The sequence below is a fragment of the Pelodiscus sinensis genome, chromosome 11, assembly GCF_049634645.1.
Source record: "Pelodiscus sinensis isolate JC-2024 chromosome 11, ASM4963464v1, whole genome shotgun sequence".
Classification (NCBI taxonomy): Eukaryota; Metazoa; Chordata; order Testudines; family Trionychidae; genus Pelodiscus; species Pelodiscus sinensis.
The window spans coordinates 20,185,781-20,213,000 of NC_134721.1; the positions used below are offsets into that span (position 1 = coordinate 20,185,781).

Below are 27,220 nucleotides of genomic sequence, written 5' to 3' on the forward strand. Positions count from 1 at the left end.
CCCATCTGTAAAATGGGGATAATAGTACTTTGCTGCTTCCCAAAGTGTAGTGAGTATAAACACACTGAAGATTGTGGGGCATCTCACCACCATGATGGGGGCCAGATAAGTACCTTAGATAGCTAGACAAAAGGAGATGGCTGAGATTCCACGTACACAGGTTCTTGGTCTTCATGTGTGACGATCCAGTATGTGTCTGATTGCAGAGCTGTGTCCAGTTAGGGGACTTCTGGAGAACTTTACCTGAATTCTATGTGGTTCTTAAATGTCTCTCTCACCATTTCCTTGTCTTCAGTCATCAGAGACTATCTTTGAACACACCCAACCACACACAGCTAATAGCTGAGGTCTTTATTTAAATTTTTATATACAGTAAAAGTATCACAGATAAATCTGTGCCAATCAGACGAGACATGTAAATCTCTCTCAACAATTAGCAGCTTAAGATCTATAAACTACAGTGTTACGTTCACAAGTGTCATTTCTGTACTTTTCATCCCGTGCAAGTGAGTTTTTCTGTTTTTATTTATTTTTTACACTTAAACACACAGCTAAGTCAATTGCCTACTACGATACCACCTGGCATACACAACACAGACATACATCGGGTTTAAACTCGTTAGCCACATTCAGAATTCACTTAAAACTCACAAAGCCACCCAGTCTCAACACAGATCCCTTCATAGCTTGGCTTCTTCTGTTACGATGCTGCCTTTTAATATTTTAAAAATGCATATTTTTTCAAAGCTGTCTCTTCTGGCCCAGTGCACCAATGTACAGAACTCACCATTTGATCTGATCAGATCTTAAGTGTTCACTAGATTGGAATAAACCAATGAAGTAATTGCTGTGAACATGCTCAGCATAATTAAACTAATGAAGCTGAAGGGAAGAATTTTGTAAACCTGTCTACAAATGGCAACTTTTTAAAAAACACGAGACAAAGGAGGCGGGGGGGAGCAGGCAAACTTCATTTAAACCATGGAACAGCATTTAACAGTCACTTTTTTGAACTAATGCAGTCCATTACATTCTTTCCTTCCTTATATGCGCCAGTGATATGTGCTAAACATATCTAAGAAATTTCAGAATTGTTTCAACTCCTAACATGAAATGTTCTGCAACTCAGAGATAGTCACACAAGTTTACATACTAGGGAAGGAGAATAAAAGGTTCCCATGCACACACACCCATGGCAGATACTGTCTTCTACAAGTCATCCAGGAATGCTTCATCTTAAAGAGAATAAGCACAACCCACATACAAAGGAAAGGAGCTTTAAAGCTAGAATCACATTTCCAACAATATGATTATTGTTAAACTATTAGAAGTCATCACAGAACTTCAGATTGAAGGGGGAGGAAATAAAGCAAACATTCTGCTAATGAAAGGCAAAAAACCTCGTGATGGTCCTGTTAGATTAGTTTAAAAAAATGGATGCAGCATCATATATGGCATTAACAGTAGACAAATTTTTGGAATGGAAAACTGTTGGAGACAGACAGACAGACAATATTGTCCAGGACCAAGTAAATGGCCTTCACAAAACAGTTTTGGGGTGAACATTTCTGGTAAGTCATTCCTTCTGGCAAATTGCAGGTCTTCTTTACTAAAGATTAAACATCCAAAGACTAACTGAAAGTATGGTACCTTGCAAAAAAGGGCAAATGCATCCTTCAGACATTACCAAGACGTGCTATGAATAAGTGTAAAAATTGGTTGGCTTTTAATTCATTCCCAAGTTTGTTCATGTACTAAGCCACCTGTAAACTTTTACAGTGCGATCTATACTATAAAGAGGTGCAAAGTCTGGGCTACAGAAATAGTGAGGCAACAAAGCTCTTAGATTGCACGTCAAGGGTTTATTATTTTGATCTCTCTTCCTTTGTTTGAGGAAACCTAACAGGAAAAGAGTACTTTCATATGGATGGGTGAAAATTATATACGTGATTTAGTCAGACAAGGGCATTAAACCCAATAGAGTTTTGCTGTGGCGGGCAACTGTCATCTGTTAAGGGGACTGTTTACACATACATGCACTCTATCTGCAACTCTCGAACAAACAGGAATGATTATTTTTGGCTTGAGTCAGCTGCAACTGGCAATGTATGTTTAGCAAGGACAGTAGTGGATTAGTGCACAGTGACAAAGTGAGGTGTGCTGGAATTGTCACAGGGTACCTGAGTTTAAAGACAGAATTGTGGAAGAAGGAACTAGAATGAATGGGCAGCAGAGGTCTTTCCTCTCCTGGCTGGTGGTGATCAGAATATTAAGACCTTTTTCCTAGCTGAAAGGGAGGGGCTAACCTAGATCTGGAGAATTCCCTATGGTGTGGGGCATACAAAATAGGATAAATTCCTATACTTGCTATTACATATAATTTTACATCACTTGGCCATTATTTGGTTCCTAAATGGAACTTAAGCCAAAGGGGAAGGAGAACAAGAAGCCTAATTAAATACTGCAAATCATGTGAAAGAGAATCCATAAGTCTTATTTCTGCTACAAAGAATTTCACAAACAAAAATCTTTACTTTGTTCTAGTGGAAACAGATACTGAGCCAGATTTTTTAAACAAATCCTTCAATATGAAACCTGCCAGCAACTATAGATTACTGGGAAAAGATGTTGCTGTGACTGGAGTCACACTTATAAATGACATTTCTTCTAGTGCTTTGACAATGGAACTGTACTAAGTCCTTGCCTTCACAGCTGCAGGAAGGGGGCTCTATGTGGCACACTACATAGATACACAGCACATACAAAAGTTCTAAACAAAGACAATGAGCTTACCATAGTCTGATGGGATGACAACTTTGGTTTCAGTTATCAGAGGTGCATTTAAAAATAAGTTATCAGGGATATTTATGAGAGGATCAGTCTTTTGAACAAACTATGCCTTTAATATTTATTCTCTCTTTAAGACTCTTTCCCTAAAAAGGGATGAAAAAAATTCCTTGTTTGAAGGAAAACATTCTGAGACCAGGTGATCAGATTTGGGAATGAGATAGAGAACACTCCATGCCTCCCGTCACACCCACAAAAAAAAGAACAGGAAAAAAATTGCATGACAAAAATGCGTGGAGAAGGAGGAATTATTCATGATGCTGCATCTGTAAGCCCAGGAGGACAGTTAAATGGCATGGAAATAGCTATGCCTTCCTCAAACCGGTGTCAATAGAAATTACTTTCCGCCCTCCTCAAAACTGTTTCAGGACAAGACTGCTCACACTTAATTATTCACGCAATTCTTCATTTAAAAACATCACTTCTTTATTAAAGAGGAAAATAACGACCCTCCCAATCCCTTCCAAAAAAACCCCCAATAATAATAATAATTATAATAAAAAATCCTATTATAGGAACAATAAGGAAGCACTGAGAGTTTGAGTATTACACTCTTCAAGTATGCTGTTCGGACTTTTTTTTAAATCTGTGAATATACACACATAAAAAAAAAACCTTAAAAGTGCGACCAAGGGCTTTTGCTTAAAGATAAGTTTAAAGGGCTACTTCAAAATACTGTAGTACAACTGTGCAGTTACTGTGTACAGCATGACGCTTACACTTTGTATGCTTAGCAAGACTTAACAGACCTTCTAGAAAATTATTGTATGCCAGGTCAGCACAAATGGCGACCCAGAAGCTGAGTTGCGGGAGATCCATGCGCTGTTTTTTCTCTCTTTAAGGAAAAAAACAAGCCACGCTGAATCCATACATTCGGACATGGAATGTGAGCAGGCTTCACAGTAAAGGTTAGCGTTACAGCTTTGCTGTGGTACCATTGTACAATATTTAATCTTTGCTATTTTTAAGCTAAGCTAACCATGTTCTCCTCTTCCTAACAGGTTTAGTATTGTAATTCAAGCCATAATTTAAATTGCCCATTGGTGTGCTCCAAATTTTTGTTTTATTCTTTTGTACACTTAAAGAATCTTAAGATTTGCATCCAAAGAGAACCATGCTACATAAAAATTATCCAGGATTCTTGCCAAAAAGAGTTCTTGAATAAAATCTAAAAAATACTATTGCAATGCATCTCGCAGAGAAAAATGTTATTCTAAGTGTAAACAAATTCACTCGGACACTTGAAAATTTCAGCGGAAGAGCTGCTGACTCATCTTTGCTTTGCTCACTTGCCAGTGAGCGCCAGGGTGGGTGGGGCAGTCGGGCAACACAGCTGATTCCTTGCGCCATCATCTGGGGGGTGACAAGAATCGTTCCAAGTAGACAGCGATGGCGTCCCAGTGCTTCCACATAAAGGCAATGAAAACAACCACAAATAAAGTGCTAAACGTCCTGTTGCGAGTTTTCATGAGGGGCACAATGCAGTTGGCCATAGTAGAGACAAAGACTAGGAGAACAGCCATGACGGCCAGAAGGATGTTGATGAATTTACCCAGCAGGTTTCTGGCAGTGGCATTTTCCAGACCTTCCAGCTGTACCACCTGTTGCTGTTGCTGCTGAAGTTCCATCTTGGAGATCCGGGTCTGACAGGCTTCTAGCGCCTCCTGTTGGGAAGAAAGGAAGAGTGCTGTTTTCAGTGTTCGCATGTTGAATCATGGTGGTACTTAAAGACTTTAATTGGTGCCTACTGTAATGTGCCAACATTCTTTGGGTCCTGTTCATCGGCTGCAGGATATGAGTCAGTCATACTGATTTCATATCCTGCAGCAGGAGAAGAGGAACCCCGGGCTACTTCTCATGATTTGAGTCCCTTATTAAGTAGGAAATGCAGGTTGCAGCAAAATACCTGATTCTGATCTCATCTATGAGTGTTATTCCATTGACTGTAGTGGACTTAATTGTTGATTTACAGTGATGTTGCTGTGAGAGACAGGTCTGGGAATCTGTTTCCCCAGATTGATTTTGTGCGGGGGGGAAATACATGTTTTATTTCAGCCTCCCTTTGGAGTGTTAACTGTGTTTATCTGTATACTGAAACTCTTGTTCGTCTGCATCATCCTTCCTGTGTTGGAGGAGCCTGGCACTTAGGGGTCTATCCCTGAACAAGAAGGCTAGCAACAATTGAATCATTTTCCTTTACCAGGATGGTGACTGTTAATGAACTTCTGTAAGCAATCCCACAGAAGAGTGGGAGACGGGACAAACATACTAGAACCACCAAATGGTTAAAAAAAAGACCTTCTCTAACAAATGGGGCCACAGCTGCTAGAACGAGGAAAGCTGGCTAGGAGAGATTTGGACCCCTTTAGGACACTGATCAAAATACAAATGATATTCAGGAATGGCAAGGACACTGGAGGGAGGGGCTTGGGCCTGGATGTTTATTATCCTTCTGCAGATCTGTAGATCACTTGTATCTCCTAACAGTGATGTATGTGGGTGTTTAAGAAGCAACTTTGCAAAGCCTGTCTGGTTTTTCCTGTATCTATCACCTAGTTCCCAAAGACTTCAACTATGAACCAGACAGCCTGTGTGGGTTGGGTCTAATAGCCCAGCCTAGAGACTGCTCACCAGGGGAAAATCAGCCAGGGCATTAACAGAGGCACACAAGGACCAAAAATATTTTCCACCTCTTCAGTGCTATCAGACATTTTGGAATCAAAACCAGATTCTGCTTAGAGAGATAGGAGTTTTTCAATGTGTGACGCTCATTGTATTACTTTTGTTGGCAATCTCAGAAGAGATATGTAGGATTGAATGGGTCATGGAAATTGAATCATCCCCTCTTGTTCATAGGAGGTAAATACCTTCACATAAGGGACTCTTACATTACTTCTGCCTTCACTATGCCTGTTTTGGGGTCAGAGAACTTTAATGTCCAGGGATATTAAACTGTCGTCTTTTACAAAAATTTTCTAAGATATCTTCTCAAATACTTTTTTCCCTCCCTGGCCTGCAAATCCAACCACAACCCTGATGAATCTCTCATCTGAACTGTGCTACACTCAGAGAGCCTCCTTAATTGGCTTAATAGGGGGTCACTTTTGAGCCATCTTATTTCCACTACAATGTATCTGAACTCAGGTATCCTACAATGTGCTGCAGATTACAGAGCAACCATTAGGCCAGAGTCCAAGGTGAAACAGGTTCTAATTACTACTTCATTATTTTTAAAATAAGATTTCTATACTCCGAGAAGTTGTACATTTATTTCCCAATCAGCAAACTGAATCATCTCTCCCAACTGTGTGTCATATCACCATCCTACCTAGATCTTGCATGTTGAAGAATGCAGCACTGCCTAGTGCAATGATTCCCAAATTTATTTATACCGCAGACCGGTGAACTCATTAAAAAACTTTTGGTGGACTGGCAGGCACATATGCATATTCATTATTTATGGTAATGAGTATGTACATTTGCATATTCATTATGGCAATTCATTTTAAGCTGTCATGTGTTATTTTGCTGCCAACTGGTCACGTGGTTCCTTCAGCCAGAGCAGCCACCCACCAGCCAGCCATGCAGTTCCTCTATCCCACCGAAGCAGCTGCCAGCTTGCCCGCCAGCCACGTGGTTCCTCTGGCCCTGGCAGCCCAAGCGTGCCTCCCACCACACTGCTGCGTGGCTCTCCTTAGGAGGTGGGCGGGGCATAAATTTCTTCTGCGTGCACAAGCGCACAGCTTAGAGAGAACTATGGTGCCTGGCATGTGGCCTTGCACTGCCACTTACTGGCCTGGGTGGTTGGGTGCTCTGAGTCCAACTGGAAGGGGAAGCAGAAGAGTAGCTTGTTGCTGTGGATGCCCGAGCTTGCCAGGCTCACTGAAGGGGCTGGTGCTCTCGCCCATCGCCCATCCCTCCCCCACAGGTGGAGGCACTACCGCTACCACCACTCCCTCTTGCCTCATAGCTCTCCGCATGAGCTGCAGCCACGGGCCACCAAGATGCCTCAGCTTAGGGGCCTAGAAGGGCCCCAAAGAAGCAAAGACTGGCATTCCTGTTCCACACATGTGTTCTATGGCTGGATAGCGCTGCTGCTCAAGCAGCCTGTGCTTTGGTTGGGGAGTGCCTTCCCTGGGGTGGCAAGGCATGAGACACAAGCCCCACTCCCACAATTCCCTGCGCCCTGCACTGCTTGTTCCTGCAGGTACCCAGAGGTCCAACACAGACCCCTGGGACTGCCACTCACTTCTCCAGCGGGCAAGGCCAAGGCAGCGGGGCGTGGCCTTGCAGCAGGGCATGGCCCGGCAATCAGCAGTTCATGGCCCGCTACTGGTCCACAAACCGGCGGTTGGGAACTGCTGATCCAATGGACTGATCAGAGGACTGAGATCCAGGAATTCCTGAATTATAGTTTCATTTGTTGCTTCAGGCAAGTTATTTAACTTAGTTTCCTCAGCTGAAAAAAGAGCTAATATTTACCTCTCTCAGAAGTGCTGAGGATTTTTTTTTTTTTTTTTGCAAAGTATCTCAACACCATGGAAAATTTACATTAAAAATGCTGACATTAAATAGAAACTCAGGAGAGGCTACTGATGAATCCCACCTCATTTAAGTTTTCTGTCCTACTGCCTGTGTGAGGTTGAGAGGTTTACAGCATGGGCCCTGAGACACACCTATAAGTGACATTCTGATATTTGATAGGGTAAAGGCTGTGGTGCCACTATCTCCAGACATTTATTTATTTTAGCTTTACTCTAGAAAGGACATTGTTACTTGTTACATTTTCTGCTATTGCGTAAAACTCTGATATCGCTGTGAAGCTCAAAATATTGAGGGCTTCCCAGAGGTTACATAATTTGAAAGCAATAGGCAAAACTGACTGGCCACCCAAAAGGAAATCACTTGCCTTTGTCTCAGGTGGAACCAGCTAGTAAGTCTCATGTGTACAAAGGACAGACAATTCTCTTTACATACCAAAAATACCTTGTCAAGACTGAGGAGCCTGTTTAATCCAACGATGCAAATTTAAAGTAGCTTTAAGTTTGTTGTTAAATGGGCCTTTATAAGGCTTAGTTAAAGCCCAAGTACTTTCCCAGATCACTTGACCTTTGTCTGCAGAAACTCCTCCCAACCATGTAAATCCTGTTTCCACAGGCTACAGGACTCCAGATACTTCAATGTGATGCAGGAAACTACTCATATAAATACCTCCTTATTTGGGAAAGAAAAGCAGAATGGATTTTTTCCTGACTGAACACAATGGATAAATAAAGCCTGCTACTGTTTTCCTTTCAACATCTGTGCTGATTGCTCTAAAATTAGTGATACACGCCCTGGATCAGTCTACTGGGAATGCTTCTATAAAAATCTCTTGCCTGTGTCTCTGCCCTCTAGCTTCCAATACACGTGCAAAATACTTGGATTAGCCACTACCAAAGAATGAAAGCATGTCCTCACTGGGCCTTAATTTAAAAAAAATCCCATGATGGGACAGGTGGCAAGTTCCTTTTAACATGGATACATGAACAGTCATGCACATATAGTTGGCAAATAGACAATGACTTACCCTGAGTCAGGGCTGTTGAGAGGTAAAGGAAGATTAAGATGCTCTTGGAAGCTCAAGATACACAACTCTCCTATTAGTTTAAAACACATGTATAAAACCAAGAATATTTTGGAAAACTAGGGAAATAGCCATTTTTACTGTGAGCTTGAATATTCTGAAGTGGAAGCAGGAACCCGCTAGTCCCAGCCTCTCACCAACCTGGATGTCTCGGGCTCGCTCATAGGACTGATAAGCTATTTTCTCTTCCATGCTGGCCAATTCCTGCTTTAGGTTAAGGATCTCATTCTGGTGAAGTTCTGTCAGGTCATTCAACTGCTCTTCTAGTCGTTCACATCTAGGAGAGAGAAACATAGGAGAGTTATTTTAGGAGATAGATAAAAGTACACCAACAAAAAATCAATAGATAAATAGCAGAGATTTTCCTTGAAAACCAACATGGCTGAAATTAAAAGATTTATCTTTTCCTTGCTCTTCACTTTATGAATCTCAGTGATTTTGGACAACTAACTGTGGATACATCTACATTACTGCTGGGATCAACGCTCTCAGATCAATCCACCAGCAATCGATTTAGCGGTGCCGGTGAAGACCTGCCCTATTGAGTACAGCTCTCTCTCCGATTGAACCCACGGTAACATAACTTAATGTATGTTGACTTCAGCTATATTATTAATGTATCTGGAGTTCCATAGCTTATTTTGACTTTCTGCAATAATGTAGATGTAGCCAGAGTCTCCTCACGGTGAGAGAGAGAAATCTTGCCCATGAGGAAGGCAAACAGCCTCATTTTAAAGAGGAAGAAACACGCACAGAAAAGCTCAATAACTTTCCTGACGTAACAAAGGAATTTAAGGACAGATGTGGACATAGAATTCGAAACTGCTTATTCTCAGCTCTGTGTTTTAATTACTAATCACCTGCCATACAACACCACCGATTTTTCCCCTCCTGCAACAGTCAGCGAAGCAGTGTGGATGGCAGAGAATATGATGGTCTTGTTTGACACTGCACCACTGCATGTAAGGTCACATGATGGATTTTTTTTCATTATCTTGTGAATGATTCTGTCTGATTGGCAAAATTACAATGTTCTATTATTTATGAGAAGAGCATATAAATCACTAGTCTGTAGGGTCATTTTTTAGATTTCCAGTGGCAGAGTGCAAGTGATTCCCATCGGGGGTGGGGGTTGGAGAGGGAGAGTTTGAAATGCAAGTTATTCCAAAGGTGGAAAAAAAATCTATTAGGGGGAAAAAAAAAAGCAGTAATTGTTCAGCACCAACCTCACAATGCAATTGTAACATTTCAACTGTTTTGTATTTTGCATTTATAAATAGCCCTGTCATTTGAAGATTTCAAGGTGCTTTACGAGCAATCAGGTTTCAATACTCCCTGTGAATTTGGTTAAAATATTCACAAACTTTTTGAAGAGTAAACTGAAGAATGGAGAAGTTAAAAGACTGGGCCAAACCCCCAGAAATCCTAAGGCTTTGCATATATTACACAGCTGCATCACTAAAAGTCAGACAGCGTAATTGTGGTTTGCCGGCACTCTGGCCAACAAAAAACTTCCATTCCCAGAGTGGTGTTTGTTGTTCAGTTTTTTTTTAAGCCCCTGTGAATCAAAAGCTTGTCGCTCAATTGCCAGTGTAAAGAAAGGCTAAGGCTGTGTCTACACTGCTGAGCTGAAAGTGCAGCTATGGCAGCGTGGTCATGGAATCATCCCTGGGAGCTCTTTCAGCACTGAGAATGTCTGAAGATTTTCTCCAATACTACCACTGGTTCAAATGCATGATTAGTAGCTATTGGGAGAACACAGACAACACAGCAAAAATCCTCTATTTTCCTTTCAGAATTACTATTTGGCTAAGTCTACACTGCCACTTTCCTGCACTGCCACTTTCTGGTGCAGGGATGTGACCTCCCCCACAGTGCAGCAAGTTACAGGGCTGTAACTCCCCTTGGAGATCGTTTACACACAGCATTGGGAAAGCTCTCTCCCAACACTCCTGCCATGGCCATGCTCACTTTATATTGCTGCCGTGGCAGCTCTACTACAACTGCATTATAATGTTAGAAGTATAGACAAAGCAATAGATGGCTCACTAGTAAACACTGGTTGACGGACTCATAGGCTCCTGGCTCCATAGGCCTGAGATACCTTTTGCATTAATTTTCTGCAATAAGAAGGAAGTTTGATACTTGTTACAGGGTGTCCCCGCTATAAGTCGCCCTAGTATACGTTAGTTCTGCACTAATGTCGTTGATGCTTGTGGGAACTGTTCCATTCTAAGTCCTTCCATTCTTCCATCATGCAAAAACAAGGCCAATTTGCAAAAACAGAAGTCAGCCGTGAGAAAAAAATTCCCTGCTTTCCACCCTTTCACTATACATCCATGCTTTTTTGAATGTATCTTGGATGTATAGCAGGGACACCCTGTATCTCAAATAGGGTATGTCTAGACTACAGGGTTTTTTAGAAAAAATTGGCCTTTTTTTTAAAAAACTTCACCTGAATCTAGACTGCCGCTGCGTTCTTTCAAAATTAAATCGAAAGAATGCTGCAGTTTTTTCAACAGTGGTAAACCTCATTTTAAAAGGAAGAACGCCTTTTTTCGAAAGAGCTCTTTCGAAAAAACGTGTTCTTGAACGCAAGCAGGGCTTTTTTGAAAGAGAACATCCAGATTACCTGCTCTCTTTCAAAAAAGGGGATCGCTTTTTCGAAAGTCATGTGGCTGTCTAGACAATATCTTTCGAAAGAGCTTGTAGTCTAGACGTACCCACAGTGGGGCTTTACCTGACTATAAAGAAAGTTTGTAGCCGAAATGCAGACAGCTTTGGCAAATGAGAGTCTCAAACAATGACAATTGTACATAGCGAAACAGCTGGGATACAAGAGCACATCGTGAACTGACGCTTCTCATTCTGAAAAAAGTTCTCAGACATCTTTCTAGTCAAGATCCACCATTGGACAAACAAAAGAAAAAGCACAGCATCTTGTCAGCACTGTGGAATCAAACAACATAAACTAGGTGATAGGTTGGTGAAAAGTTTGGCCAATTATCTACTATATACAGCAGACCTCCGATAATCTGGCACCTTTGGGACCTAGGATATGTCGGAATACCAGGAGGTACTATAAGGGGGCATACTCTCAAACCCCATCTCCCCCGCTACCTTATGCTCGGGTCCCAGAGCCACTGGTACAGCCACGTGTCTCCCTCCAGGCGCTGGGGCACGTGCACTGAGCGGCCGGCTTTTCAATGAGCTGGCCAGGATGCCATGAGTAACCCAGTCCCCCTCCAGTCACCTTCCCTTCCCCAGAGCCAAACACCTCCCCTCCCTGCTGTCGCCCAATCCGCCGTCTCCTCCAATCTTATGTTTGGGTCCTGAAGCAGATGCCAGTGCTCAGCGGCCAACTGCTGACACATGCAGGCAGGACGCTGTATGCGCCGGGGACTGTGAGTGGAATGGCGTGGGCTGTGAGCACACATGTGGCTCACAGCGGCCCAGCCGCGACAGTGGCTGACCTGAGCAATTTTGGGTTCTAGTTGATGCTGAACTATCAGGAGTGCCAGACAACTGGATGCTGGACTATTGGAGTTTTACTGTATTTGAGAGAATGTGTCTGTGTGTGAATGAGACTGTCTGTGCTATAACTCCTCCTAAGTGGTAAGACACAGGACTACTTAATTTGGTATGCCGCTTCTGCTTATAACTTAAAGCAAAATAAGGGGCATGATTATGCCAGGAAAATGGGGTGCGCCTGGAATGGGTTCACTTCTCATAAAACCATACAAAAAAGAGACAATCACAAGGCAGGTGAAAGGGGCTGGATGGAGGTGCCCTCCCCTTCCATGACTGCTCCAGCCCCTACCCTCCCCAAGGCACCCTTTAGGGAGGGCGGGGGGGCTAAAGCCCCCCATTTGTATGGGGTCATTGCTGGCTGCTCCCCTTTGTTAGGTTCACTCAGGCTTGGGAAAGCAGGGGGCAGACTACTCTGGACCTGCCTCAGCTGGGGGCATGCACTCCTCTCCCCTGGCTGTGCTTGCTGGAGCTGCATTGGCCATGGAGAAAATCTTCTCACCTAGCCCCAATATGTTATGGTGAAAGAGGGCTGGGACAGTCCTCTTTCCCTGGAGTAGGGATATAAAATCCTGCTTAAAATGTTAACTGGCCCACTGCCTCGTGCCACAGGCTGGGCCCACCGCGCCACAGGCAGCTCCCTGGTAAGCATGCTGGTAAGGCGAATACTTACCAGATAACCGGTTATCCCTTTACATTCCTACCCCAGATCAGCCTGCATACTGAATTCCCTCATCTGCAGCCTCACCTCAGAGTAAGGATTTAAATGAAGAATGTACATTTTCATTTTATTTTCCAACTCAATGGAGTTGGTCAATTTGTTAGTTTACAATACTGCTGTTTTCTCCCACCAATCTTTCCCAAAAATACTCACCGTCTCCCCTGCAAACAAATTAAAACAAAGAAATCACAAATCCTTAAGTGCAATATAAATTAGGAGGAAAAGTACTCTGTTAATACTTAAAATGTAATGCTTTTTGAAACAGTTTGTTAAACAAAAAAGGAATTTAATTTATACAAAAAAATTACAGCGAATATTTCTTTATAAGACACATACACCATAGAACAACTGTTGCCAAGAATTTTAAATCCTGTTTTACTACAATAAACAATTGGATTTTGATAACTTCAGAACCTCTCTCCATCAACAGGAAAAAGGACACCCTGCTAATTTGTAAACTTCAGGATTTGGGTTAAAATGATTAGCAAACAAGCTGGCATCATGCCTCCTGGACTCTGGAATGCAGGGCGACTGGTTTATTCCAACTCCTGCTCCCTAATTTAAGAATGCTTTTCCCATTTAGAACGAGGAGCCATGCATAGCTTTTGCAGGATGATTTGTTATCAAACTTCAACTCAACAATTGTGCGATACAGATTTTAGATATACTTTTTGGGACTAACCTTACTCTGTTTATATTATTTTCATTTCCTACTTAGTTTGAAACATCTATGAATATAAGGTTTAGTTTTTGGTCTATCATACCGCAAAAGATTAAGTGTTGGTCTTATAATATAAAACACAGAACTGGGAGCCAGAATTTATTTGAGAAAAGATAGAGAAGTTTAGAGTAGGTGGCATTACAAAGTAAATAGTTTATTTAAAGTTACCTGTAAAGAGGGGCTCAGCCCCTCCCCGTAAGGTGGTAACATCCATGGGATACTTTTTATTGATCAGGTACACTGGGCTGCCTCATCTATGCTTTTCTTTAACATTCCTAACCTCTGAGCAGATGCTAAGAACTGCCGTTTCTTTTTACTCATCAAACAGAAACCCTGGCCCAGTAGCTCTAGAAGTCAAAGGTTATCCCAGCAAGCAGTCTTTTAAACAAATAAATGTAATTAGTACACAGTCCAACCAGTTCTAACTACAAAAGAATCAGATATAAAAATTAAAGCACAGTATTGTAGCACTTTGGCTGATGGTTTCTCACAGCACGATACTGCATGAGCTAACTGTACTTTCCAGTGACGCTGGCTTAAACACTCCCCACCCCCCACCAGAGAGCTGGACACATCCCAACTATATGAGCTAATGATTTTGCTTTGTGCAAACAGGTTCCCCTACAGGGACAGTAACCATGAAAAAAACTCAGCAGGAGCTTTTTTCAGATTCTCTACAGCATGGAAAGTCCCTCTTTCTAACAATAAACAATTGCCAACTTCAAAGGATGAGATAAGCAACAGGCTATTGTGGAGTTTGTTCCAGCTAGAACAAAACCTCACTACTGCAAGGTCCAGATCCAAATCTTCATTTCTCCATTCAACTCTAAGAGGAGTGGTTAAACTGTCTGGGACCATATCAGCTGGCCAATGGGCAGGCAGCACAGCCTTTCACATATCCCTGGCAATGTGCACACTGGGACAGCTGGAGCAACCTGCAGTGCAGGGGCGGGGAATAAAAAAAAAAAAAAACAGACATAGGAAGAACTAGAGAGATTGCACTAACACCCTCCCCCCCATGCAGGTTAGTTAACTCAAGAGTTTATACTGAGGCTCTGTTTACTTGGCCAACTGAATGACAAAAGTGTTTTAAAAAGCCTTCCCTCCCCAAAAGTGTAAACAGCTCGCTGTCCCCGCAGAAATGGTCTCCTATACACAATGAGAACCTCACAGATGGCGGGGAAGTATTTTGTTGGCAAAAGTCCTGACAAACAGCACTTACACTGCCCAACTTTTAGCTATACAGCCATATCACTAAAAGCTGTGTAGCGTAGACAAAACCTGATAGTCAAGAGCTGAAAAGGGGAGGGAAGGAGGGAATCAGGCAGGTCAAGGAAAACCTGCAGGGTAAGTATTGACTGGTAAATAGAAACTAAGGCAACATAAAACAAAGACCATCAACCTTAAAAAAAAAAAAAAAAAGGGGGGGGGGCTAGGTGAGGAAGATATTTAAGACGACTGAACTGGACACAAAAGCTTAATGGAAAAACATTATGGAACTTCTATTCATCCAATTGCCAGGGAAGATATAAATGCTCAGCATTCAGCATCTTCCCTTAGACTAAGTAAGTGGCTCTCTTTAAAAAAATAATAAAATAAAATAAACACCACGGTATTTTAGAACATCTGCATTTGTTACTGGTTTCTGAAAGGTACCCAGAATTATCACATACCTGTCAGCTATTCACAGCTTTTAACACCAAGAATGATCAATACAAATCCCCAACCTGACAAATTAAATCACAATCTCCGTCTCCATCTTCTGTGGAGGATTTCTCTTAAGGACAAAAAAATGTACTAATGGCCCAAATACAGGACTAGAAACAGGCATTCATTTAGCGTTTAGGCTGTGTCTATACTTGCTCAACAAAACTTTTTGGTTCATGGGTACCCACTCAGGAACTACAAAGTTTTGTCGGGACAACTGCACATGGGAATGTTGTTTTGTTGGCAGGAACACTCTCCTGCTGACAAAGCAAAACTTAACCTTCCCGTTAAGGGTGGAAGTCTTTTGTCAGCAAAAGTGCCAACAAACAGCGTTTATGCATGCTTTTAGTAGACACAATCTTCTCATTAAAAGCTGCGTAGTGTAGACATGCCTTCTCTGCTTCAGTTTTCTGATCTTACGGAAGTTAGGATTTCCATCTTTAGAATTTAAAATAGCATTTAAGTTGTAGGCTTGAATAACAAATTCAGTAACAGAATTACTACAACAAGCTAGTCTAGTTTGCTGTAATATAGGGTTTCAGATCTTTGCACATCAGACACTTCACTATACAATTAATAACTTTTTGTCTCTGAGTCTCCCCACTACCCTACTGTCCCCTGCATTCAATATCTTATGCATACTAAATATTAGTGGGCAAGAGGTCCTAAATTACTAGATTTGCTAAATGCTAACTAGCTTAGCTGAAAATATATTAAAGCCTGCCTCCTACTGTGTTAGTGGAAGCTGCCGTTTTGCTTGAGTTGTAGTTTGTATGCAGCATTTTTACCTAAATATGGATTGTTAGTGTTACATGTGTCCAACAAGATACTAAATAGAAACAAACAAGCTCTAATATGGATTGGCAGATCAAATTCCATGTCACTTCGCTAAGAGACTGTAGGGTAACACACACCAGAAACTGTAGCTCCTGTGCTGGATCTGGTATCACTGAAAAGCCTGATCACCACAAAAGAGGATTTGAAAAATGACACTGGCTTGGCTTTGTCCATCCAGGTTTACAAAAAAAAAAAAAAAAAAAAAAAAAAAAAAAAAAAAAAAAATGCAGAAAACTCACTGCCACTACAAGATTCCAGTAGCATAAAGCCCTTTCAAAAACACCAGTACATCTAAGAGCTAGAAGGTGATGTTGAAGACATGGTGCAAATCTATACTAATAATCCCCGGCTGCTAGATGAAGAGTTGGGTCCCCCTCATTTCTTGTTTTTCTTAGAGAGCCTGGAAGGCAAAACCCAAGAATTCCATCAGAGCAGGGGGCTGTGGTGCCTGGAGAGGCTGGCAGGATGCTACTGGGGAGGAGTCCTAGTGTGAGAGGTGGCAACCAAAGTGTTCTGATGGGGAGACTGCTTGGCTTTGGTAGATGGAGCCTGCCTAAAGTAATAGTGTAACTGATGGAGACTAGTGGGCTCCTTTAGGCACTCTTTTTCTTTGCACCAGTGGCACTGTTTGAGGAGGTGCCGCTGCAATAGCTGTCACTCCCGCAGCCTGCTCCACTAATTGCCTTTGGAATATAGCCATGGTCCTTCCTACTCCACCTTCTCCTTGTTGGCCGACAGCGTAGAGTTTAAAGCATTAAAAGGTAGGCGACAATGCTGTTGGAATGGCTTCACCTTCCTTCTCCTGTCTGCAGAGTGGGGCACTTGGGATATGTAAACCATAGGGATACCCTCTGCTTCCACAGCCAGGAAGGAAGTGGGATTGCAACTGCCGTGTAGAATGATTAACAGTATGTTCTGTTTAGCCTTCCTCTGCCACTGTGAAGCTTGGGGCACAGACCACACTGATAGACAATAAACAGCATGGCTCCTGAGAGAGCTGCTGGATGCATGGGAGGCAGCCAGGGCTGGGGAGAGCCTTCACTGTTTCCATTTTCCTAGCCAACATGCAGGTCCTGGTCTGAATGGTTGGAGGAGGCAGGGTTTCCTTCAACCTTACCTGGGAGCAGGTAGTTTTTTCAGGGGAAAACAAATGTTTGACAACTATGACTGAGGTAGGGAGCTCTAGTCCTGAAATACGTTTGCTCCCATACTTTCTGTAGTTAACTGTTCACCTTGAAGAGGCTCTCTAAGGGGAGACTTTTTCTTGCTACTCCTTCTATTTCCTTGCTATTCCTAAGGAAACAGGACCATGAGAGGGCAAAATGTATAGGAGTTATTTATGACAGCCAAGTCTGAGAAGACCATGAGGAACTTCAGAATTGAATGGACAACATGATAGCAGATAAAATTCTATGTTGTTTAATAGCAAATTAAAGCACACTAGCGTGAAAATTCAAATACTCATAATACTTCTAAATTAACTGCATCAACTCAAGAAAAGGACCTAGGCATCAGTGTATACAGTTAAGTGGAGATCTCTGCTCAATAGACAGCTGCAGTCAAAATGCAGATGAGACACCAGTATGAGTGTGATAGAGAACACAGAAAACATATAAATCAACAGTGAATTCTTGCCCATAATTTCAGACATGGATCTGGTCATCGCATTTCCAAAAGCATGGTGCAGAATTAGACCAATTTATAGTGTGGCACAAAACAATGAGAAGCATGGAAAAACTCTGATGAGAGACTGGTATTGAGAAGAGAGATGACAAGGGAACAAGTACATAAAATAAATGGTATAAATATTGTAAAGGGAGAGAGTCTGTTCTCCCTGTCTCATAATATAAAAACAAAGGAGAGAGATTCAAAACCCCAAATCTTCACAGTTGGTACAGAAAGAGACAATACTTGGCTAGGATTGGATATGGCAGCATATGCACGTGCTGGAGAGGGCCCTGGCTCCCTTTTTTCAGTTCAGCCAAGGTATCCGAGAAGAAGCTGGGAGCATGTAGGACTGAGGTCCCATAGGCCACTGATTGCCCAAACAAGCTGCAGTAGCTGCTTTATGTACAGATGTATGGTGAAGGAGTCCTACACCTCTGAGGCTGGTTTCTTACTTTTAGCAGTCTGCCTAATGAATATAGGAAAAAACAAATGGTCTGGTAGCACTTTATAAACTAACAAAACATGTAAATGAATATAGGTTTTCTAACTTAGTGAAGCTTAAGAGATGGCCAGACACATCTATAGAGGTGACACACCATGCAGGGAGTGAGAAGGTGAGCCTGCTCTCTGGCCACTTAGATGCTAAGTACTCCCCCAAGAGACGCTGATTGGGGGCAATTATCTGATCTGTCTGGTGAAGTGAGAACTCAGTAGGCCTCCTCCAACTAGGGATGATACAATATGTACAAGAAGGAAATACGGGCGAGAGGAGAAGGAACAGGGCTAGTCATGCAGAGGCTCAGAGTGGGGAGACCTTTGCTCCCCTCACGTGCTGCTGAGGGAGCTAAAGATCGACTAATGTTGTAAATAGGGACTGAGGTGATCTTGGTAACAGGGAACTGAAAGTTTCACTGAGAGTAAACCTCGTTGAATCCTTGAGGTTTCTGGAGTAAAGAGGACAGGGCCACAGCCAGGGTCCTGTTGTAAGGGGATATTCTGTCTCCATCTGTTGACTGGAATAAGCTATAAATCAGAACTTCTGGACTGGTACAGAAGATCATAGAGGATGTTTCCCTTGGTGAAGCTTCCTGAATATAGATATTTTCACCTAAAATATTTTCAAAAGATAAGTGCATTTGCACCCCACACAAAAGAATACCCACTTTCAATTTCTAACTCCAATTTCTATACTGGGAACATGATAGAATTTCCACAAATAGGCTTAGCACAGTATGGGGAAAGGTACAATATATGGTCTGCCCTCAGCTGTTCATAGTAGGCTTTAGATTTTTACTGCATTGTAACTCCTCAGTATTTAATATAGAGGCTAATTAATAAAATGCCTACCTGTACCGCTCCTCTTGTAGAGCCTGCATTATGAACGAATAATCCCTCTGATAGTGAGCCTTAAGATTCTCAAAGGATTCTTCCAGTCTTGCCTGTGTCTCTCGTATCTCTTGAATCTCATGTAGTATTGCATCAAACCCTGAGCTCTGCATATCCAGAGTGTTTGTTTTGGAGCTAGAAGCTCCCACTGGACCCCCTGTGGTGCTATTAGCTCCCACTGAACCAGATGTGGCACTCGAACAGTCCTCCTCACTGCCATATTTTGGGCTTGACTGAAAGTTATGAATAACACCTAAAGTCTTTCCATCTTCTTGGACTTCTTCCAAAGAGTCCTTGAGATTAGCAATATTGTCCGCACTTCCAAATTTGTTCCTTATCAAGGAGGCTATCTCCCGGGGTTTGGAGACCACAGCCCCTGCTGCCGAATGTGTGGCTTGGGAGAAACTGGAAAGCCCACCTTTAACACTGTCTACAACTCCTTCACTAAAGCCAGTGACCTTTGCTCCCACATCCTTCAAGCCCTGGTGCATATCCCTGAAGACATCTTTTGGCTGCCGAGGGATTCCATTTTGTTCAACCTCACGAAGCTTTCGGTGGTAGTGCTCCAACTTCTTCTGCAGCTGCAAAATAGTCTGGGCTGATTTCTGGTTCTTCTTCTCAAACACTTGCTTTATGCGGGCGCTCTGCTGTTTGTCAGCATTGTTGGCTAGTTTCAGGTATTCTGCCACATTGTCATCCCGGGCTGTTTGCTCAATTTTGATCTGCTCTGTCAACTTCAGTATCTTCTGTTGCAGGTGTGTGATGGCCACTTTTGTCCGCTGAGGATCTGGAGTCCCATCAACAGAGTCTGCGTTAATGCTGCCATCAATGCTTGAGGCCACTGCGCTAGGAGTTTGTGCTAGGCTGCTTACTTCCGACCGCTCGATCTAGACAAAAGGGGAAAGAATATGAAGGTTAAAAACCATTGGCAGTTGAAATTAAAAAACCATCCACTTCACTGGGAAGTCAATGGTCATAATCTTTCCAATATGTTCAAAACTAAAAACTTTTCTTAGTGAATCATGGATACTACACTAAGAAGGCTACATAAAATTACTCTCTACTTTCATTCAAAAACAGTAATTTCTATCTTGTCACCCACATCTCATTTTTCCATTTCCCTTTAATTCCCAATCTATAATGCAAGAAGAGCATCTGTGAGCCCTACATATTTCATGGGCATCTTAAAAGTTAACCTCAGTCAACAGTGCTAAAAAACGATGTAGCCTTCAATAAGCCAGCTGCTTAAGGAGAATATTTTTGGGAGGTAAAAGTTTAACTGATAAGAGGATGCTTATTGGTATTTGTTAATAGTTAAACTGCTAGGGTCTAGAGAGAGGACTTGGCAGCCAAGACCCTGCCAGTAGCCAAGAGCTTGCAGCATGGGGCTGGCAGCTGGAACCCCATGGCGTAAGGCTGGTAACTGGAACCCCACCAACGGCAGAGCCCATGGCACAGGGCTAGCAGTCAGGACCCCTGAATTGGGGGGGAGGGGGAGGGACTTATACAGCAATCTTCCCTCCTTACTCCAGCATCCCCAGGTAAAACGTTTAACTGTGTAACCAATGGAGTTTTGATCAATTGAACAGTTACAGGTTTTGTACAATGGACAGCCAAATATGTTATAATGAACTAAAGCAATTCCTGGCACAACAACTTCTATTGCTGAAACAAATGCAAGTGACAACACTGCAATTCATAGGACTACTGAAATAAGAAATAAGAACTACTAAGGGAGGCTACTGAAAATATGCAAATATACTTCACATTCTCAGCACTGTGCAATATGCTGTTATAACAATAAAGCACTCAAATTAAGTCCTAAAATGAATGCCTGGCCTCCTTCCCCTGCAATACCAGCATTTCAAAAATATAACTTAGTTTCACTTGGAACTTTTAAAACTTGTAATGCCTTGCAGTAAAATAAATGATTTTAAACAGTCATGTGACAAAAAATTTGCCAAGCCCTGTTCCCATTCAGAACAGGAATGGACCAGTGTCCCTGAGTTGAAGCATCATATTTTTCTTTCTGAATTCAGACTTCGTTGCTAGATTATTTTTATTTTGCATAGACCAAGATGGATTTGGATCAATGCTGAACATACAACTAAAAGTAGTGAGATGAAAAATGAGCAGGAGCATACTAGTTAAGATCTGAGGAAACCACTTCTGGCAACTATTCAACATATCAATGGCAATACAAAATGAATGGGTAATCTTTGAAGTACAGGCAGTCCCCGGGTTACATGGATCCGACTTACATCAGATCCCTACTTACAAACGGGGTAAGGCAACCCCGCACTAGCTGCTTCCCCCCAGCAGACCAGGGCACGCCAAGCTAGCGCTCCCACAGCAGACCAGGGAGACGCGGAGTGGCTTTTCTCAGCAGACACCTCAGCTTGAGAATAAAGGACTGAGGGAAGTGAGGTGTGGAAGAATAAAACTGAGCTCTGGAGAAATGTTTGGCTAGAGTTTCCCCTACAATATGTACCAGTTCCGACTTACATACAAATTCAACTTAAGAACAAACCTACAGTCCCTATCTTGTACGTAACCCGGGGACTGCCTGTATTTCTTCTCAATATTAACAGCACTTACACATACAGGTTTATGGCAATCTGCTTTGTAACCAGAAAACCCAACATATTCCCCTAGAATCTCCAATATTAACCAAAGTTTTATTTTTCCCCCTACCTCAGTCTTGTTTTCCTTTATCTGTTGCTTCTCAACATACTTACTGTTTATATGCACTTGTGATGTGTACCTTTACATCTTTAAGTGCAGAACACCAAGCACTAGTCTATGCAAGACTTTTCATCCTTGGAAGAAAAGGAATTTAACTACAAAAAGTTGTCAATTCAAAGAAGCCAACAACTGATTGATGCACTATTACAACTCTTCAAGGAGGTGGAATCTGGTTTTAATGTAAGCTAATTTACAGAAGCATCAGAGCTTTGAGTCTAGTCCCATTTTCAAAAGCGACATGTATTTAGGAGGCTAAGTTTTGTTCTTAGGTGCCTAAATCATTTCTGAAAATGAGACTAGGCTCTTAACTCTTTGTATCTTTTGAAATTTTGCCTCGTATCCTTCAGATTGCCTATTAAGAGTAAACTATATTTCTGTACATAAAAATCTAATGATTCTTAGACAATATGACTTTTGAATCCTACAGGCAAGTTTAACACCCGTGAACAAGCGTTTTGATTTAACCTTAAGTGTTCACACCCCCGGGCTTTGCAGAGGTGACAAAGTATGGAACCAGTCACTGATTTTATCCCTGTGAGGAAGCAATGTAAGTTAGTTCAGAAAGCAGACATATACTGATCTACTTTGGCAACGTGTAAAATAATTAAGAGTGTTTTTCACATTTAGTTTCCTAATAAAGTGGAAAATACTGAACCATTAGAGTTGAAAATCCCATTAGATTTTGCACTCCCTGCCCTCCAACCCACAAGTACAATGTGCTGTCTCTCATCTAGCCTACCTTTGCTTTTCTGGCACGCAATAACTTTTCCCAGTGCATTGCTTCCACAAAGAAGAGGTAACATGCCTACAACAGCTCTGCTAAAAGCCAAGCTCTTGTTCTGATCTGACTCCAGCAAAACTAATCAACTGTTTGAAGGAAGGGCTCACTACCTGAAACCATGAATCATATAATTACTCAGTAACTCCTCCCATTCCAGGGGATAGGCACTATCCCAACACAAGGCTTGCCAGTGAGTAAAATAAAAACATGACATCATCCAAGCTATGAAAAAATTAAAGGGACAGCTCATTTTTACAGCAAAGTAAAGAATTAATGCAAGTCTGCACATGGATGGGTAACATCCAAAACCATGAATTTCCATCTTACCCACTAGAATTAGTTGTGTAATTATAGAAGAGAAATCCAATTTTCAGACAAAGCAGCAACTATGAGCTAGGTTGCATGGAGTAAAAAATGCTAGTGTTGTAGACAATGCAAAAGTTGCTCTTTTTCTACCCATCACGCTCATTCCTGACAGCTTATGCTGTAAAACAAGAGCCATATAAGACAAATGGCAATGACTGCCACCCTGCTGCAAAAATTATTTAATTCTGATAAGAGCAGTATTAATTTAGCACTGCTGAAAGGAAGGATGCAGAACACCAGCATAAAACAAGTTACACAAAGTTTAATTTAATTAGGACTACTATTTTTTGTTGCTTCTGATGACAGAAGTTGGCCCAAACTCCTGGCGGGAAGTTTATTTTTTTAAAACCCATTACACCGTCTAGGAAATACCCATCAATGAGCACGGCAATTATAAGCCTCAGCTTTCCAGACAATTCTTATCCTGCATAGCATTCAATACATTTCCTCCATCACAGTGAAGAAACAGTGGAGAATGACACTCAAACAATGTAGCTTTCAACAACTCTCTTTCCTTGGAAGGCCAATGTTTTTTCCCTCAGAAGTCCCTGGGGCTGTGTATTTCAGGAACCCTGGTTACTAGGTAAAATGCAACTCCTGCTCTGTCCTGAGAGTTGACTGCTTTCTTTATGCCAGAGGGATCTTTATGCCAGAGGGCTATTTCTTTCTCATTGCTCTCACTGTAATCTGTCCAGTGGTCTGTGCCTAGAATGTATTAACTTACTCGCCACATATTTCTATTAAAGTTTATCATCTGAACACAAGGAAATGGTGGGATGTAAAGAAACAAACATCCATGAATAAAATGAAAGTTCAAAAAAAGAACAGACAATATTTTTGCAAGAGTGAATTGCTCTAAGAGTTGTCATTGTTAACACAGCATTCCCTAACTGGCCTGTCCGTCATTAATAACTAACCTCTACTTGTAAAGCATTCTGAAGATTAAAAGTGCTACATAACATTAATTAAATGGCACTTTCCTCAGACTGATAGGCAGTTTGACTCCCTCCCCCCCCCCTTTTTTTTTTTTTGAGATGGGGATGCTGAGCCTGCAGTTAAGTGGCTCAGGGCTAAGCAATAAAACCATCCTATTCCCTTCATCTCCAGCATTTGTATAAAATGAGGCAAACTGTGGCAACTCATCTATTTAAAACAATGCTACTCCCCCTTAACATTCTTCACACTTTGTTGTACAATCTGCAGCAAAGGAAAACAATGAAAAGCTCAATTCACTTTTTGTTTCTAAAATTTTTCACCACCAGTTTCTTATGCACTAGTGGCTGTGTCTGGGTTGCAAATATTAAAGGGGAATGTTTATCCTACTGGACTAAAGCTGCATAAAAAATAAACCTGCGTTTTGGGCTTCATTTGACCTTTAAAACTCTACGTAAACTGATTGTTAGATTTGCAAAGCATATATTACAAACATAATGATGCTTCCTGGAACTAGCCTACTGTCTTAAAACACTTGCTAGCACCCTTGATTAGTCTTATGAATTGGATTAAAATAATTAGCTAATCTCAATCCCTAAACATAACAGAAAACATTCCTGCCTTCATTTTAAAAACATGCACTTTGTCAAGCACCAAAAAAACCTAAAACAGAACAAAAAATACTATTAGAATAAAGCTTCAGACATATATTAAACATAATGGAGGGAGTTAAATCTACTTCTGACACAATGCAGTATACATACAGTAAGTTTAAATACCCTCCATTGCTTATTACTACACACAATCTCGTGTAACATTTGGAAGCCAAATTGTTTGAAGTTTCGTTTCTATGTTCTAAAGGAGTCTGGTTGCTGGGAACCTAGGATTATTCTTCTTCAGTTCAGGATGACTGTGGAAACAGCTGTTGACTGAAGTCGCCTTAGGCCACATCTTCACTAAACAGAAGATCAATGTTTAGCGAAGACATGAACTAAGATTAACGTAGCTGGAGTTGTGTATCTTGATTCGAGCTTTCCCCTTTAGTTTAGACCTGGCTTTAATGATAACAACTGTAGGTAATAAAGAAGGGATACTGGTGAAAAAGGGATTTCTAGGCAGTACCAAGAGTTAATATTAATCATACAGGCTTACATGTATTTTGGAGCAATATGAAATTAAGTTTCACTACTTGGAATTCACGATTTTCACCAATCTTTTCTTAGGACAGTAGCTCTGATATCCGATTACCTCATCAAGCCTTATATTTAACAAAGATCTTGTGTGGGATTCTCAACTGAGTTACATACTTTATGTGCAGTTGTAGTTCAGTTTGCAACTTTTCACCTGACATCCTTACAGCCACCACACAGCCATGTTTACTCAGGACCTTATCATTCCTCTCAAATTCTTTATACAGCAGCTTTGCAGCTCCAGTGAAAGGAGTCTTGTTAAACTGTCCACAAACATTTACCACTACTGCTGGAGTAGGGAAACTAATACCAACTATGGTGAAAATGAAAAACTGAAAACTAAAGCAAAATTCCCAGAAATAATGGTTTCAAAAGAATTCAATTTCTTCCACAAATCAAGAGCATAAGATGCTAAAAGTGAGTGGTTGTGGAATCTATGCAGAACATAGACACAAATCTGTAAAGAGCACATAATGATGCAAACCAATTTCTCTTCAAGCTGAGTTTTTATTATAACCATAACATTTTACACAATTCTATGCAATGAAACAATATGGGATGTGAAACAATATGGGATGTGAAAGAAAGAGTTACTCACCTTGTGCAGTAACGGTAGTTCTTCGAGATGTGTCCCCGTGGGTGCTCCACTCTGGGTGCTGGTGCGTCCTCGTGCTGGCGACCGGAGACTTTTCTAGCTGTTTCTGCCGCGGCACGCAGGCGCCCTCTAGTGTCGTTGGAACTGAAGGGGCGCGCGGCTCCTCTGTTCCTTCTCTACCCACTAGAGTATGAGGCTCCAAGCAGGGGAAAGAGGGAGGGTAGTGGAGCACCCACGGGGACACATCTCGAAGAACTACCGTTACTGCACAAGGTGAGTAACTCTTTCTTCTCCTTCGAGTGCTCCCCATGGGTGCTCCACTCTGGGTGACTACACAGCAGTTGTCGGCTCGCGGAGGTGGGTTTGGAGTCGTGTGGTAGTCACTGTGGATAACACTGCTTGTCCAACCGACATAGAGGATGCTATCGAGGTGGAAAGAGCATAGTGTTGTGCAAACGAGTGGTCAGAGGACCAGATAGCAGCATTGCAGATGTCCTGCAGTGGAACGTTATGAAGAAAGGCGGTCGTGGAAGCTACCGCCCTAGTGGAATGAGCTGTGATAGCTCCAGGTAAGTCCTTGCCATATAGGGTATAACAAGTTTTAATGCAGGATGTAATCCATTTAGAGATTCTTTGAGATGAGACTGCTTGTCCCTTAGATCTTTCAGCGTAAGAGATAAAAAGTCTAGGCGAGGCTCGCCAGGGTTTCGTGTGATCTACGTAAAACACCAAGGCTCGTCAGACGTCAAGGGTGTGCCACGCGGTCTGGATCGGGTCCGTATGTGGTTTCGGAAAGAAGGCAGGTAAGTGTATTGGTTCGTTCACGTGGAAGGGGGAGGGTACTTTAGAGAGGAACTTAGGGTGGGGTCGAAGTATCACCCTGTCCTTAGAAAATATGGTGTATGGAGGGTCGGCCATTAAGGCCGCGAGTTCACTCACCCTCCTACTGGAGGTAATGGCGACGAGGAAGGCTACTTTCATAGACAAGTGAGACCAGGAGCAAGTAGCTATTGGTTCGAAAGGAGGTTTTGTCAGGCTCTTCAGAACATGGTTCAAGTCCCAAATGGGGACTGGTGGGCGGAACGGAGGAAAGGTATTTTGCAGACCCTTAAAGAAATGCTTGGTCAGTGGGTTAGCGAGAAAGGAAGTGCCCTGCGGGAAATGGTGAAAAGCCGCTATGGCTACAGCGTGGACCTTGATACTGCTAAGTGCTAGGCTGGACTGTTTCAGAGATAGTAGATAGTCCAATAAGGTATGTATAGGAGAAAGGTGTGGTGGGCTTGCGTGGGTTTGAGCGTACCATTGGGAGAAACGCGTCCACTTGTACAGGTAGGTTTTCCTGGTGGAACGTCTCCTACTATTAATTAGGATGTGTCTCACTTGTTCCGAGCAGGCCGTTTCAGCATCCTGGAGCCATGAAGGAGCCAGGCATGGAGATTGAGCTTGAGGACGTTCGGATGAAGGGTCCGACCGTGATTCTGTGAGAGGAGGTCGTGATGGGAAGGGAAGGGATATGGGTCCTTCACCATCATCTTGAGAAGGTAAGGGTACCACGTCTGTCTGGGCCAC

At 42.1% G+C, this 27,220-nt stretch overlaps 1 protein-coding gene across 19 annotated transcripts in view; it reads right to left on the minus strand.

The window, feature by feature from the left end:
- Positions 1-336: 336 nt before the first annotated feature.
- The window catches only part of TMCC1 (transmembrane and coiled-coil domain family 1), a 230,927-nt gene continuing 204,043 nt past the window's right edge, over positions 337-27,220 (minus strand). For 18 of the 19 annotated variants that reach the window (XM_075938747.1, XM_075938749.1, XM_075938745.1 and 15 more), the window contains 3 exons: positions 19,003-19,928; positions 8,615-8,750; positions 337-4,511 (listed from right to left, as the gene is read on the minus strand). In XM_075938747.1, the coding sequence (XP_075794862.1) occupies positions 4,197-4,511; positions 8,615-8,750; positions 19,003-19,928 (1,377 nt within the window). In that variant the 3' untranslated portion in view covers positions 337-4,196. Of the gene's footprint in view, positions 4,512-8,614; positions 8,751-19,002; positions 19,929-22,525; positions 22,687-27,220 lie in introns of those variants that run through there. The other variant, XM_014578435.3, reaches the window with a different exon arrangement.